Genomic DNA, 15,244 nt, shown 5'->3' on the forward strand with positions numbered 1-15,244 from the left:
AGGCTACATAATGAGGAGGATAGAGAACAGGGACCACACCATGTGAGTAGGGGTACAGATAATAAGTGTAAGTTTGGGGAGGAAAACGAAATGTAAAGGGAGGATAAAATTAAAGAGGGGGTTTTATATGTTTTATATGTTGCAGATTTGCTTTAGGGGATATTATACGGGTCCATAGGAGTGGCCAAAGTAAGGGGCACTGTACTATGTGCTTGTGGGTGGGACAATGGGCATGGTTTAGAAAAAGGGAGAGGGGCTTTTGTCCCTCTTTCTCTTGTCCAAAAGTTGGGAGGTATGACTAACATTGCATTTGCATTTCCATAATGTGCTTACATTAAATATTCCGGTAACATTGTATCTGTGTTTACATCATGTTTATGCTCACATTCTGTTTATATCACAGTTACATTGCATTAATTGTGCTAAACACATTCATATTGCGTTTACATCACATTTTCATTTACATTGCGTTTGCACCAACATTGCGTTTACATAGTATTTGCTCTACATCGCTTCTATGCTAACGCTGCATTTGCATTTACATAGCATTTTTTATGTTATGTTACATCACAGTTATATTGCGTTTACCTTGCATTTACATCACATTTTAATAAACATTGTATTCACATTGGGGCACATTTACTAAGGGTCCGCAGCCGCGAATCCGTCGGGTTTTTCCCGAATATTTCCGCTTTGCGCTGTATTTCACGGGATTATGGCGCACGCGATCGATTTTTGGTGCAATCGCGCCGACTTTCACGCGACAGAAATCGGGGGGCGTGGCCACCGGCCAACCTGAAGGATTCGGAAAGACCGCGGAATTTAAAAAGCCATTTGTGTCGCAAGATCAAGCACTCACATACACCTGAAAAAAGCAGGTGAACTCGGCGCAGCAGCGACACCTGGTGAATATCGGCGCACGGACCTTAGTGAATCCCGGCAGAACCCGAATCAGTGCCGGAGAACCCGCCGCTGGATCGCGACTGGACCGGGTAAGTAAATGTGCCCCATTGTGTTTGCAATCACATCACATTCACACTTACATTGTGATCTAAATTACATACATATCATTTACATCGCATTTGAACCTTCCGTTTACATTGCTTTCGTGTTCAAATCGTGGTGTTTGTGCTTACATTACATTAGCATGTACATTATGTTAGCGTTTGCATTCACATTGGGTTTACAACGCATTTCTGATTGCATAGCGTTTACATTGACATTGTATTTACTTTGCATTTGTGTTTACATCGCGTTTGTGGTAAACATTGTGTATAGATGTGTACATCCAATTTGCATCACAATTGAGTAATAGCAATTATGTAAATGAATTCTAAACACAATGCTACTTGAATATTAGCGGAATGTAAACGCACTGTGTGACAAAGCATCTAGATGATCATAGAGACACAATGTAGCTTTTCCAAAATCACCTGCTGCTGATTAGACAGTATTAGAGAAGATTATCATAACACCCCCCCCCACACACACACACACACCTCCTCCAGCACCTCCTCTCTAACAGTAGATGTGATTAAAATGGTCAGATACTGGGGCTTATATCTCTGCAACCATGGGGGCTAGAGAGAAAAATCAAAGTATTTCTAAATCTGCGAAGAAGCTGTTACATTATGTAATGTTAATCTCCATATGTGTGAGGTGGTGAGAGATCATGGAATCTGATCATGTCTCTAATGACTTAACTCGCAGGTGTTACTGGTGGGGGAAGGGTTAACTAAACCCTGACTCCTGACTGGACATTGCGCTTCTACTCCGCTCATCCTTGTCTCATCTCCCCAAAGAGATAAATCATCAAGTGATATACATGTTCCATGTATGAAAAGAGTTGATCCTTAGCCTGTTTATCTCTCTGAAGTGGAAGGCTTATATACACTGATAACTAAATAATAGCAGAAACAAGGTGCAGAGAAGTTGCTTTGTAATATACTTAATTAAGAAAAGTTTGCATTTCATTTTGCCTCTTCTGTTAATTTCTTCAATACAAAAATGTTTCAAAGGTTTAGTTACTTAGTTTAGTTAAGCAGTTTGTGTAAATCAGTTACCTGTGCAATACTCCAGACAGTTGAGACGTCACACGGCTCTCGGCACTTCTCGCACACGTGCAGCCAGTGAATCTCACGCAGCTGCAGCAATACTAACCGGTATCCGCACATGCACGGTCACTGAATCTTGCGTAGCCGGCCATGACACATTGAGAAGTACCAAGAGCCAAGTGGCGTCTCCGGCTCTCAGTTCAAGGAGGAGGAATGCAACGAAGATGGAGGCGTGCATAATTAGGTATCGGAGGTGCATGGAATCGTCAGGGTGACGTAAGAGGGTGACGAAGCCTCATTTGCATAGATCATAAAATACTTTTTTAAACTATCAGTTTTTGTTCCTAAACAACATATGTCCTGGGATAAGTGTGTGAGAAGGTCATTTCAGCCGAGCTCCAGAGGTAGATTTCCTTTAAAGAGCTTAATCATCAGGGGAACTTTTCTCTAGATAGCTCTTTAGCTTGCATTCCTATTCTCTATGCCGTGTATGGGACTGCTCATTGCAGGAGAAAAAAAAAAAAAAAAGAGTAAAAAAAAAAGGCACAGAGAAGTTGTTTTACTCTATGAAGTATATACACTCACCGGCCACTTTATTAGGTACACCTGTCCAACTGCTCATTAACACTTAATTTCTAAACAGCCAATCACATGGCGGCAACTCAGTGCATTTAGGCATGTAGACATGGTCAAGACAATCTCCTGCAGTTCAAACCAAGCATCAGTATGGGGAAGAAAGGTGATTTGAGTGCCTTTGAACGTGGCATGGTTGTTGGTGCCAGAAGGGCTGGTCTGAGTATTTCAGAAACTGCTGATCTACTGGGATTTTCACGCACAACCATCTCTAGGGTTTACAGAGAATGGTCCAAAAAAGAAAAAACATACAGTGAGCGACAGTTCTGTGGGCGGAAATGCCTTGTTGATGCCAGAGGTCAGAGGAGAATGGGCAGACTGGTTCAAGCTGATAGAAAGGCAACAGTGAATCAAATCGCCACCCGTTACAACCAAGGTAGGCAGAAGAGCATCTCTGAACGCACTGTACTTCGAACTTTGAGGCAGATGGGCTACAACAGCAGAAGACCACACCGGGTGCCACTCCTTTCAGCTAAGAACAGGAAAATGAGGCTACAATTTGCACAAGCTCATCGAAATTGGACAGTAGAAGATTGGAAAAACGTTGCCTGGTCTGATGAGTCTCGATTTCTGCTGCGACATTCGGATGGTAGGGTCAGAATTTGGCATCAACAACATGAAAGCATGGATCCATCCTGCCTTCTATCAACGGTTCAGGCTGGTGGTGGTGGTGTCATGGTGTGGGGAATATTTTCTTGGCACTCTTTGGGCCCCTTGGTACCAATTGAGCATCGTTGCAACGCCACAGCCTACCTGAGTATTGTTGCTGACCATGTCCATCCCTTTATGACCACAATGTACCCAACATCTGATGGCTACTTTTAGCAGGATAATGCGCCATGTCATAAAGCTGGAATCATCTCAGACTGGTTTCTTGAACATGACAATGAGTTCACTGTACTCAAATGGCCTCCACAGTCACCAGATCTCAATCCAATAGAGCATCTTTGGGATGTGGTGGAACGGGAGATTCGCATCATGGATGTGCAGCCGACAAATCTGCAGCAACTGTGTGATGCCATCATGTCAATATGGACCAAAATCTCTGAGGAATGCTTCCAGCACCTTGTTGAATCTATGCCACGATGAATTGAGGCAGTTCTGAAGGCAAAAGGGGGTCCAACCCGTTACTAGCATGGTGTACCTAATAAAGTGGCCGGTGAGTGTATATTACAAAGTTTACTTTAGGACATGTACTATGCATTTCTAAATTTTTCAAATGTTACTTTATGCTTTATCTACTATAGTTAAACCTTGATCATTTGGCATATTTTTTAAAAAATATTCAATTGACTAAAAAAAATCAATTGCCTAAATAAAAAAAATGGGCTCTTAAGTTCATCCTTAGCAAAGCTCTGTGTAGCTTGTATTTTTGGAAAGTTCAGACTGCTTAAAGAGGGTTTACACAGTAGAATTATGATATTTGCAGATGATACAAAGCTCTTTAAAGTAATTAACACAGAGAATAGCATAATATTACATAGGTATTTGTGGAAACTGGGGGCTTGAGTAGAGAAATGTCTTTTCCTATTTGTATTTACTTGTCATTATGATTGTTTCAAAACATTGGGGGTCATTTACTTAGGACCCAAATCGCGTTTTTACGGCTGTTTACCCGAATATTTCCGATTTTCCATTTTCCCTGAATTGGCCCGGGTTTTTGGCGCACACGATCGGATTGTGGCGCATCGGCGCCGGTGTGCACGCGCCAGAAATCGGGGGCGGGGGCGTACGAAAACCCAACAGATTTGGAGAAACCGACGCATTTAAAAAAAAAAAAAAAAAAAAAAAAAAAAAAAAAAGGGGTCGCTGGACACGCGCTTACCTGCACCCAGGCGGACCTCTGCGGACTTCAGCGCAGCAGCGACACCTGGTGGACTTCGGAGGAACTGCCAAACAGTTTGCATTGGGTTGTTCGAAGGCCAATGCAACCATTATATATTTAATCTCATCTTGAGGAGAATGAGGCTATATAAAGGTCTGGTATATATTACATAATAAATATAATAATGATTTTATCTGGTTTCCCTTTAAAAAGGTATTGATTTGGAATGCACAAGACCTCATTTCCAACAACATCTTCTCTCTTCTTGAAATTCTGCATTGTGTTGCTTCTTACTGTTTCATCATTAGTCCCTTATGTGAAGGGGAGTCGCCTGATTCACAGCTACAAACATCTAGAGGGAGATGTACGATGGCGACGCCTCTTCTCTGCAACGCACTACTTTCTTTCCATTGAGCGATCGGGTCAAGTGAGAGGAACACAAAGATTTACCTCAAACAGTAAGTAAATGCATTATCATTTTATAATGTTTAGAACATTTTTTTTGCATAATAAAAAAATTACACATTGCAAAAAGTATGCCTTTGTATGCCAGTATTTGTCTTTTGATATGCTCAGTGTAGACATCAGGATTGGTCTTATATGATGAAAAAGACATATTAATGTAGCCTTAATCTATTGCACTTTGCATCAGGTACAGGTGGAAGTTTGGCACACCTTTACTGCAACATGTGATTAAGCTCCTAAACAGGACTATCACTCATTTTGGATAATCAACGCGCTATTAAGGGGCCTGGAATGAGGCATGTTTACAGATATTATAAGTCAGCAAAGTTTCAAACAGTGGAGAGGTTGGCAGGTTTTAAGCTGAGAATTTCATAAAAGACTCAAACTGGCTCACCTCTCATGAACTCAATGTTTTGACAGATCCTCTTTCCTTGGAGTAGAGAACCAGAGAGCTGAGACACTACTTGATTTCCTTGCCTCCATGTTCCCAATTTAATAGAGAAAAGACTACTTCTGAAAGTCTGTATACTGCTATGGCAACCTCCCTTTCCTCAACATACTCCTGTCTGCAAGTCCGTAAGTCTGGCCACATGTTGGAGGTGTGAAAACACGGAGGGATCCTTCCTCCATGTGTTTTGGTCTTGAATAGTCCTTTCCACCTCTGGAAAGACTTTGAGGCCCCTTTCACACTTGCGTTTTTCACGCACGTTTTCTGCGCGTGCTTTTGACGTGCAGAACTTGCATTGCACTCTGACCCATTGTAACCAATGGGTCTTTTCAGACTTGTATTTTTTTTTACGCACACACGCGCATTTTTTTTAACGCACGTTTAAATCTCGGCATGCTCTACTTTTGCAAGTCATGCGCGTGAAAAACGCACCATACAAGTCTATGGAGATGCATCAAAAACACATTGCACTCTGAGACACTTGCAAGTGCAATGCGTTTTTCATGCATCAATTGCCATAGAAAAGATAGAGCTCAGCCCTGAGTCCATTTCACGCGCATTTTCTGCGTGTGAAAAACGCATTGAAATTGCATCAAAAAACGCGCGTGAATAACTGAGACACTGAACAAACTCTGACTGAAAACTGATTGCACTCTGATGCAAAATGTGCGTTTTTCACTGACCAAACACTGATCGCACCCTGATCAGACTCTGACGTGATCTGCAACGCAAGTGTGGAAGGGGCCTGAGTGTGTCATCTCTTTGATATTTGGAGACTTGGTTAGATTGACCCTCCGCTTCTCCATCATTGTGAAATGCCCACTTCACAATACAAGCGCTCTTTGTTGTGCTTTTTCAATATCTATGCACAATCCTGTATTCCACTTTTGTGAAAACAAACTTTACCACTGACACTGGCAATGTGTAGGGCGCAAGTAAATGACCTCATGCACATAGAAGACCTTAACTCCTCAATACAGAGAACCTATAAGTGGTTCTGCAAAACCTGGCAACCCTGGACTCAATTCCAACAATCTCCTGATTATAGAAGGTTACTTTAAGCTCCCTTTATGGTGACTCTGACTCGACATACAAGGCCCCCTCCCCCCGCTTACATTCACCTTTACCCTTTCTGTCTCTGTACTATAGCTGCACTCTCCTTCTTTGCTACTAGTTTTTTTACTCTAAGTTTCACAAGTTTAGTTGAACCCTCTTGGGGCCATTGGGTTTGTTATACTTTTTTTTCCCTTTTATATATACAAAAATGGGTAGACAGGCAGTGCTTGTATGCATATCCATTTTTTTACACTTTTTTCAGTTTATATTGCCATTGGTAACAACTGCAATATACAGAGTAGTGTGTTTTTTTTTTTTTTTAATGATGAGGCTGAAAAACCAGGTGTGATGTTTTCAAAGCGATATAAAACCTATATTTTTTTGCGGAGACAAAACAGAAGAAAAACGGAGACTCAACGGAGACAAAACACAACAGATGCACAACTGAAGCTGAGCACCAACACCAATGTGAAAGAGCCCTGAAGCATAGCCATCTTGTTCAGGTTCCTTACCATAGACCAAGACAAGCAGTTGAGTTCATTGAGATGTATCAGTATCTATAACACTTTGATAATCTTCATTTTATGTTGAACTGTGGAAAGGAACTTTACCTGGCTGCATTGCGTTAACATAAAATTTACGTAAAAGCTGTGTGAACACAGTACAAACAGGCTGAGGGTGCGGTCACACATTGCAGTTAAAACTGCATCACAATTAGTTTTGGGTTGATTTTAGGTGGTATTACTTATTTTAAGAAGTGAAAGACATCAAATCAACAGGTGAATGACATTTGTGGAACAGCTTTCGCCTCCAAAATCAAATTCACTCGTTCAGTTCATGTCTTTCACCTGTGAAATTGACAAAACTGCACCTAAAACCACCTCAAAACTAATTGTGATGCAGTTTTAACTGCAACGTGTGACCGCACCCTGAGCTGTGTGGAGATAATAAATCTTTCAGTGTGATATAATAATAAATCTATGCAATAGTGGATAGTATAAAATATCTCTTACCTACTGTCCCAATGGTCTCACCTGTCTTTCTTTACACAAACTTTAAGGATACGTTCCCATCTTCAGTTTTTCTGATGTCAAAAGAAAAAATTAACGATCGGAACCAGGAACAACTGAAATTGTGTACACCAGGAATGATAGAGACAGGTTGGAATTATATCTGTGAAATGCTGTATTTTTGTTAATAACAAGGAATTAGAGAATGGGGCTTATTTACTAAGGGTCCTGGATCGCACTTTCGTCAGACGGTTCATGGTTTTCAGTATTTGTGCAGCTTTGACAGGTATCTAGCAGGGGATTGTGTCGCACGCGATTGGATTGTGGCGCAGCTGCGCTGGCTTCCATGCCACAGAAATTGAGGGGGGTGCCGTAGGAAGATCCAACGGATTTGGATTGAGCACAGGATTGAACTTTCAGTTTGTGTTACAAGACAATGCACTTACATATACCAGGAAGAAGAAGGTGAACTCCGGGGGACCCGAGCTGGGAAGCGACACATACACGATATCGGGCGCACAATCTTAGTGAATCGCAGCAGAGTGCATGATTTTTGGGCAATGCACTTTGGATGAACTCCAGCAGCCGGCTAAGTAAATGTGTCCCAATGTGTTATTTGGCATCTTGAGTATATTTAAGAAACTTGTCTTCGTGGGAATTGCCCTTTAAGGACTCCTGTCCACAGACTAAATTAATCGGTCAGACTCTAACCTCTACAACATGGAGAAGACCAAAGAGCTTTCTAAGACTGGATGCAAATGAATGTGTTCCCGCCGGGCCATAACCAGGTCAAGCATGTGGCCTGGTGCAGGAGAGAGGAGGGGCGAGCACTACTTACCCCTCCCCTCTCTATAGAAAGCTGAACAGCTGCAAAACGGCAGAATATAAGACATGTCACACTTTCTGTACAGCGGCCGCCCGGCCAGGTCACAGTGCGCGGCAGAGTGCCATATAGAGAAAGATAGATCAGGCTTCTTCCTATTGAGAAGCATTCACCCCTCCTCCTCTCCAGCGTGTTGCTGTGTGCTTTCCCAGGCTACGGCCAGGTGAGCACTTATCATGTAAAAGGAGCCTTAAACTACAAGGCTGGAACTTGTTAATGATCTCAAGGTAACTAGGACCACAGTTACCAAGAAAACCATTGGCAACACATTACACCATAATGGTTTAAAATCCTTCAGTGCACACAAGGTCCCCCTGCTCAAAAAGGCACAAGTGCAGGTTTCATCTGAAGTTTGCCAATGAACACCTGGATGATTCTGCTTGCTATGTTTGGAGGAAAAGAAATGCTGCCTATGACCCAAAAAACACAGTTCACACTGCCAGGCATGGACAAGGAAACATTGGGAAGAATTTATCATGCGTCGGCTTATGATAACGGCCGTGACCCCTTTGTCCCAAATTAAAATTAAAATTTTTTTTGGCTGGGTCTTGCAGCAACACACTGACCCAAAACATAGAGCCAAGGCAACAAAGGAGTGGCTCAAAAAGAAGCACATTAAGGTTATGGAGTGGCCTAGCCCGTCTCCAGACCTTAATCCCATAGAAAACTTATGGAGGGAGCTGAAGCTCAGAGTTGCTAAGCGACAGCCTCAAAATGTTAGTGTTTTAGAGATGATATGAGTGGACCAAAATTTCTCCCAATATGTGGGCAAACCTCATCACCAGCTACAAAAAAAAGTCTGACTGCTGTGCTGCCAACAAGGGTTTTACCACTAAGTTTTAAGCCTTGTTTACAGAGGGATCAAATATTTATTAATCACTGCAAAATACAAATTTATATTGTTTGTACAATGTGATTTTCTGGATTGTATTTTTATCTCTCACTGCTAAAATTAACCTACCCTTAAAATTACAGGACTGTTCATGTCCTTGTCAGTGGGCAACCTCAACCAATGATCAAATAATTATTTCTTTCACCAGACCAACCAATATCTAGTGTAAAGCAAAGTATGACTCCACAGTTCTAAACTACTTCAGACACATCATCCAGCATTATTTAGACTGTTGGGTCTAAGGCCTCTTTCACACTTGCGTTTTTCTGCATTTGCTTTTGAAGTTCTAATCTCGCATTGCACTCTGTCCCGTTGTTTTCAATGGGCTTTTTCTTATTTGCTTTTTTCCCTTAAATCGCAGCATGCTCTGCTTTTGCATTTTATGCACGTTTTTCAGGTCCCATTCAAGTCAATGGGGGGGATGCATCAAAAACGCATTGTACCTGTGAGCATTGCAAGTGCAATGTGTTTTTAATGGTGATGTGAAAAAAAGACAAGATGTGGCGTGTGGTTATCAACTAAAGAAGCATGTGATTTATAACATGAGCGTGAAACATGCACCAGAAACGCAGTAAAAATGCAAAAACGCTAATGACTCCTAGCATAAACTGACCAAAATGCAGCCAAAAACATTCGTTTTTCACACTTTGTCAGCCCGGCATCATCACTTGGCGTCCACATACCTCACTGACACACAGCCACTGCTATTCAGTTTACGACGTGTGAGCCACTGCTATTTAAAAGCATAGAGTCTTCCTGTCGTGAGGAATATCTGGGGAACACCACCAGACTGTATCGTCCCCGATGCATCGCCGCACAGACCATGATGTCAGCTGCTTGCCGACGTCATATTCTGTGCGCAGCCGTCGCACACGGAGCTGTCACTGCGGCCGGACTGGATAAAGTAGCGGAGCTTCGGAAAGGTGAGTACATGGTTTATTATTTTTATGTCCTGTGCAGGGGACTGGCTGTATACTGAGGGGGGAGGGCAGGCTGTATACTGAAGGGGAAGGGCAGGCTGTATACCGGGGAGGGAGGGCTGGATGTATATAATGAGCCACTGGCTCATTGTAATGAATACTGTATAAAAATGCCATATACTGCGAAACAGTAGAATTGCAGTATATGGTAGGAACAATCAGATCATCTAGTCCATCTAAAAAGGTATCGCCGCGTCTCAAAATGCCTGATCCATCAAAATATAAAAACTTATTGCCTGCAGTGAACTCCATAACAGAAAAAAGCCCTACCGTTTGAAATGCTAAATTTACACCATTTGAAATCACATTAAAATATAGAACAAAATGTGATCAAAATGTACAAAATGGTAGCCATGAAAACATCAGCTCATTTAGCAAAAAAATGACACCTCATACAGCTCCATACACCATACTTTTTTTTTTGTACACATTTGTTCAATTTTTGAAAATGTATTAAAACATAATTAAACCTATATTATTTTGGTATCACCGTGAACATACCAAACCAAAGAATAAAACAGAGGCGTACTTGAAGCTCACAGTGAAAGTCGTAAAAACTGAGCCCACAAGAAAGTGACACAAATGCATTTTTTTTTACCAATTTCACCACATTAGGAATTTTTGTTCCAGCTTCCCAGTATACAGCATGGAATAATAAATAACATCACTGAGAAGTAAGCCCTCACACAGCTCTGTACATGGAAAAATGAAAAAGTTTGGGAATTTTGAAGGTGGAGAGCGAGAAATGAGCAAAAAAAACCTGCGTCCTTAAGGGGTTAAAATCTACACATTAGCCTGCTTTCACTCGTCTAACCCAATCACATTTGTGTTTCAACAGAACTGCATAAGTTCAGCATGACGAGATTGTCCAGTTTTAGCACATAAATGTTATCGTTTGTATAATAAAAAGTTATAAAATTTCCCATTGTACTTGCTGTAGCAATTCTAGATCTCTGCTTGATCTCATACAAAAGTAAGCAGGTGTGTGTGTGTGAGTGTGAGTGTGAGTGTGAGTGATCAGTGACAGGGATTAGCTCCTAAAGTAATATTTTATTATAATCATTCTCTACTTCAAGATCACCAAAAAAAAAAAAGGTATTAAGATAACAGTGTTAAAAGTGCAACAAAGAAAGCTTTAACTTTGCGTCTTCTTTGTTTCCTTCTAGGTGTATTTCACGTTTACTCTGTCAGTATAGGAGTGGTTGCAATGCATTCAGCTGGAACTGGACTGTATGTTGCCATGGACAGAACTGGAAAAGTATATGGTGCTGTACGTATATCCATTAAGTAGGTCACAATTATGGCTACAAAACATAGTTTAGAAGATTTTGTAACAAATGATACATAGTTTGGTATAATCTCATTAAACCACTTTAACCATTTAATAAAGTTTATTAAAAAATTATGGAGTATATTGCCACCTTGTTAGGAAATAGGCGATTTAAGAATCCTAGGAATGTATAGAATAATCCGGTATATAAACACTACATTGGTGGCTTCCATACATTATGTACGTTTCACACACCACTGCACTAGCACATGGGTTGAACAATTTACAGAGCACCATAACTAGTGATTAGTGGATGTTGGGAACAGTGGTGTCAAGCTTCCATCCTTGCCATGAGCCATGGAAAAAGGCACAAAGGAAAGTACTTATTTGGGACTTCCAACCAGTTGTAACGTACAGAAAGTAGAGTACAAATATGTTGAATAGAACAAATACTCATTATAGAGTAACTCATTTCAAATACCGTTTATACCAGATTACTGTATAAGCCGAGGCACCCAATCTTACCACCAAAAACTAAGAAAACCTATTGACTCGAGTATAAGCCTTGAGTGGGAAATGCATTGGTCACAGCCCCCCCCCCCCCCCAGTATATAGCTAGTCCCATGTAATATAGAGCCAGCCCCCAGTATACCCAGCACATATAAAAATAAACTGAGTAGGCAGGTCCTCTTTTTACCCCATGCACCCTGGCTACAGGTCAGTGACAGGTCCGACCACAAGTTATGATGTCAGCAGCGGCTGACATAATTTGTGTGCCGGACGTGCGCACAGACCTGTAGCGAACACACATAAAGTAAGAAGAGGACCTTCCCGGGACATCGGTAAAGGTGCCGGGCATACTGGGGGCTAGCTCTATATTACATGGGACTAGCTATATACTGAGGGGGAGAGGCAGGCTGGCTATATACTGGGGAGGCTATGACCAATGCATTTCCCACCCAAAGCTTATACTCCAGTAAATAGATTTTCCCAGTTTTTGGTGGTAAGATTGGTGGCCTCGGCTTATACAGTACTGATAAACGGTATGTGAAATGAGTTACTCTATAATGAGTATTGAGTTGAGTGTGGAATTTCCAACAGGTAATAAACTGTGTAATAAGACTGAGTAATCAAATTAATTCACACAATTCATTTTTTAAAAATGTAAATTGTAAAATCAGTGTTAGCTCCGCCTTCAGGGAACTGAGCTGATGTGGCAAGCTTTGTGCAGCACTGCGTAATCTGTGTGCGCTATATAAGAATTATTATTATTATTAACTGAGCCAATATGAGAGCCGGAAGCTGGTGAATCCTACTCCTGACAGCTGCTCTTATTGACCAGTATTTATACAAAAGCAGGGGCAGAGCCAACACTGGAATCAAGAACTGATGGTTGAATTGTGTTTGTAAACACAATAAAAATGCCACTTGTAACCACACCTCTAGCCTGCATTCACACTGAGGGTGCAGTCACACGTTGTAGTCAACTGGCTCGTGACCGGCCGGTTGGGTCCCGCTGCATGGAGAGGGCTCACAGGCTGAGCAGCAAAGACTTACCGGTAACACCCACGATCGGTGCTAGCACCAATTGCGGGTGTTATCACAGCAATGGCTGCCGGCAAAACTGCCGGCAGCCTCAAAAAGATAGCGGAGCATGGGCGCCACCATGTTGCCTAGGATCGTCGCTCCCCGCAACGTCATCGGTATGGTAGCCTTGGGTCTTTCGAAGAACTGATATACCCGAGGCTATTTTGTTTTAACCCCTTCATGGGCGCCACCATGTTGCCTAGGATCGTCGCTCCCCGCAACGTCATCCATGGTAGCCTTGGGTCTTCCGAAGAACTGATAGACCCGAGGCTATTTTGTTTTAACCCCTTCATTACAATGTGCTGATAGCACATTGTAATGAATGAGGAGGAAAATCCCCATATACTGCCATACTGTTGTATGGCAGTATATGATAGGATCGATCAGACAACCTAGGGTTAAAGTACCCTAGGGAGTCTGAAAAATAATAAAAAGAAAAATAAAAGTTTTAAAAAAAATTATAATAAAAAAACCCTAAAAATTCAAATCATCCCCTTTCCCTAGAACTGACATAAATAACAATAAAAATCATAAACACATTAGGTATCGGCGCGTCCGAAAATGCCCAATCAAAATATATTAACCCCTTAAGGACGCAGCCATTTTACAGCTTAAGGCTCAGCCCGATTTTTTGGATTCTGACTTGCTTCGCTTTATATGGTTATAACTTTTGAACACTGTTACTTATCAAAACGATTCTGAGATTGTTTTTTCCCCACATGTTGTACTTCATTTTAGTGGTAAATTTTGGCAGATAAGTTTTGCGTTTATTTACAAAAAAAAGAAAATATGATAAATTTTTTGAAAAATTTGCCATTTTCGAAATTCTAAATCATTGCGTTTTCAGGCAGATAGATTTACCACCTAAATAAGTTGCAGAATAACATTTCCCATTTGTCTACTTTACATTTTCATAATTTCTGAAATGTCTGGATAATTTATTTTGATGTCACGCGGCTTACAAAAAGAATATTGCTTTTCCGGATTTTCAGAATTGACTATTTTGGGGATAAATACAGTTTTGAATGAAATTTTACATATTTAGCATCAAAACCCCCTATATAATCTACCCATTTTCAAATCTGCACCCCTCAAGCAGAAACAGCTTTTACGAAGATTGTTAACCCCTTGAGATCTTCATAGTAATTGAATCAAAATGGAGGTGAAATTTAGAATGGTCATACTGTTCCCTTATACGTTCATTTAGCACCAAAATTTACACATTTCCAAAATATAAAAAGAGAAAACCCCACCATACAATTTGTTCTGCAATTTCTCCTGAGTACAAAGACCCCCCACATGTGGCCGTTACTTGTTTTATGGGGGCACAGCGAGGCGCAGAAGGGAAGGAGGGCGCTGCAGCTGCCAGGATTTTAGTTTCCTCATCGGCCCCTTTTGAAGGCTATAAAATTTTCGCTTTTTCGTTATTGGGGCCATGTGACGGCATTTTTTTTGCGGGATGAGATGCTTTTTCCATTGTTACCATTTTGGGGTTGGTATCACCTATTGTTGAAAATTTAGGAACTTTTTTTGAGGGCAGGAGTAGAAAAGCATCAATTTTGTACTGTATTTTTGACTTTTTTTTTTTTTGGTGTTCACCGTATAGACTAATAGTCATGTTATCTTTATTCTATGGGTTGATACGATTACGGGGATACCAGACATGAATATATTTTCTTACGTTTTACTAAATTTGTCAAACAAAACCCTAATGTGGGGAAAAATCTATAATTTTTGTATTGCCATCTTCCAAGTGGCATAACTTTGTTACGTTTTTGGCTACGGAGCTGGTTGATGGCTTGTTTTTTGCGGGACATGTTGTACTTTGCACCAGTATCATGTCTGAGTACATATGGTTTTTTGGTCGCATTTTATATCATTTTTTGTGGGATTGAAAAGGTAAAAATCATAATTTTTGGAGGGTTAATAACAGTTTTTTTTTACGGCGTTTATCGTGGGGGTTCAATAATGATTTACTTTTATTCTACGGGTTGTTACGGACGCGGTGATACTATATATGTGGGGTTTGTGTTATGATTTAGACTTTTTTTTTGAGTTATATGTCTCTTTATATGTTTTGGGGGTTTGGGGCATTTTTAGTGATTTATGACTTTATTTTTTTATTGAATAACTTTTTTTTT

At 40.9% G+C, this 15,244-nt stretch overlaps 1 protein-coding gene across 1 annotated transcript in view; it reads left to right on the top strand.

Annotated features, from left to right (window-relative positions):
• The window catches only part of FGF22 (fibroblast growth factor 22), a 38,530-nt gene that overhangs the window by 18,555 nt on the left and 4,731 nt on the right, over positions 1-15,244 (top strand). The window contains exons 2-3 of the mRNA XM_072111076.1: positions 4,726-4,970; positions 11,413-11,516. Of these exons, the coding sequence (XP_071967177.1) occupies positions 4,739-4,970; positions 11,413-11,516 (336 nt within the window). The 5' untranslated portion in view covers positions 4,726-4,738. The remainder of the gene's footprint in view (positions 1-4,725; positions 4,971-11,412; positions 11,517-15,244) is intronic.

Source organism: Engystomops pustulosus, chromosome 1 (assembly GCF_040894005.1).
Source record: "Engystomops pustulosus chromosome 1, aEngPut4.maternal, whole genome shotgun sequence".
Lineage (NCBI taxonomy): Eukaryota > Metazoa > Chordata > Amphibia > Anura > Leptodactylidae > Engystomops > Engystomops pustulosus.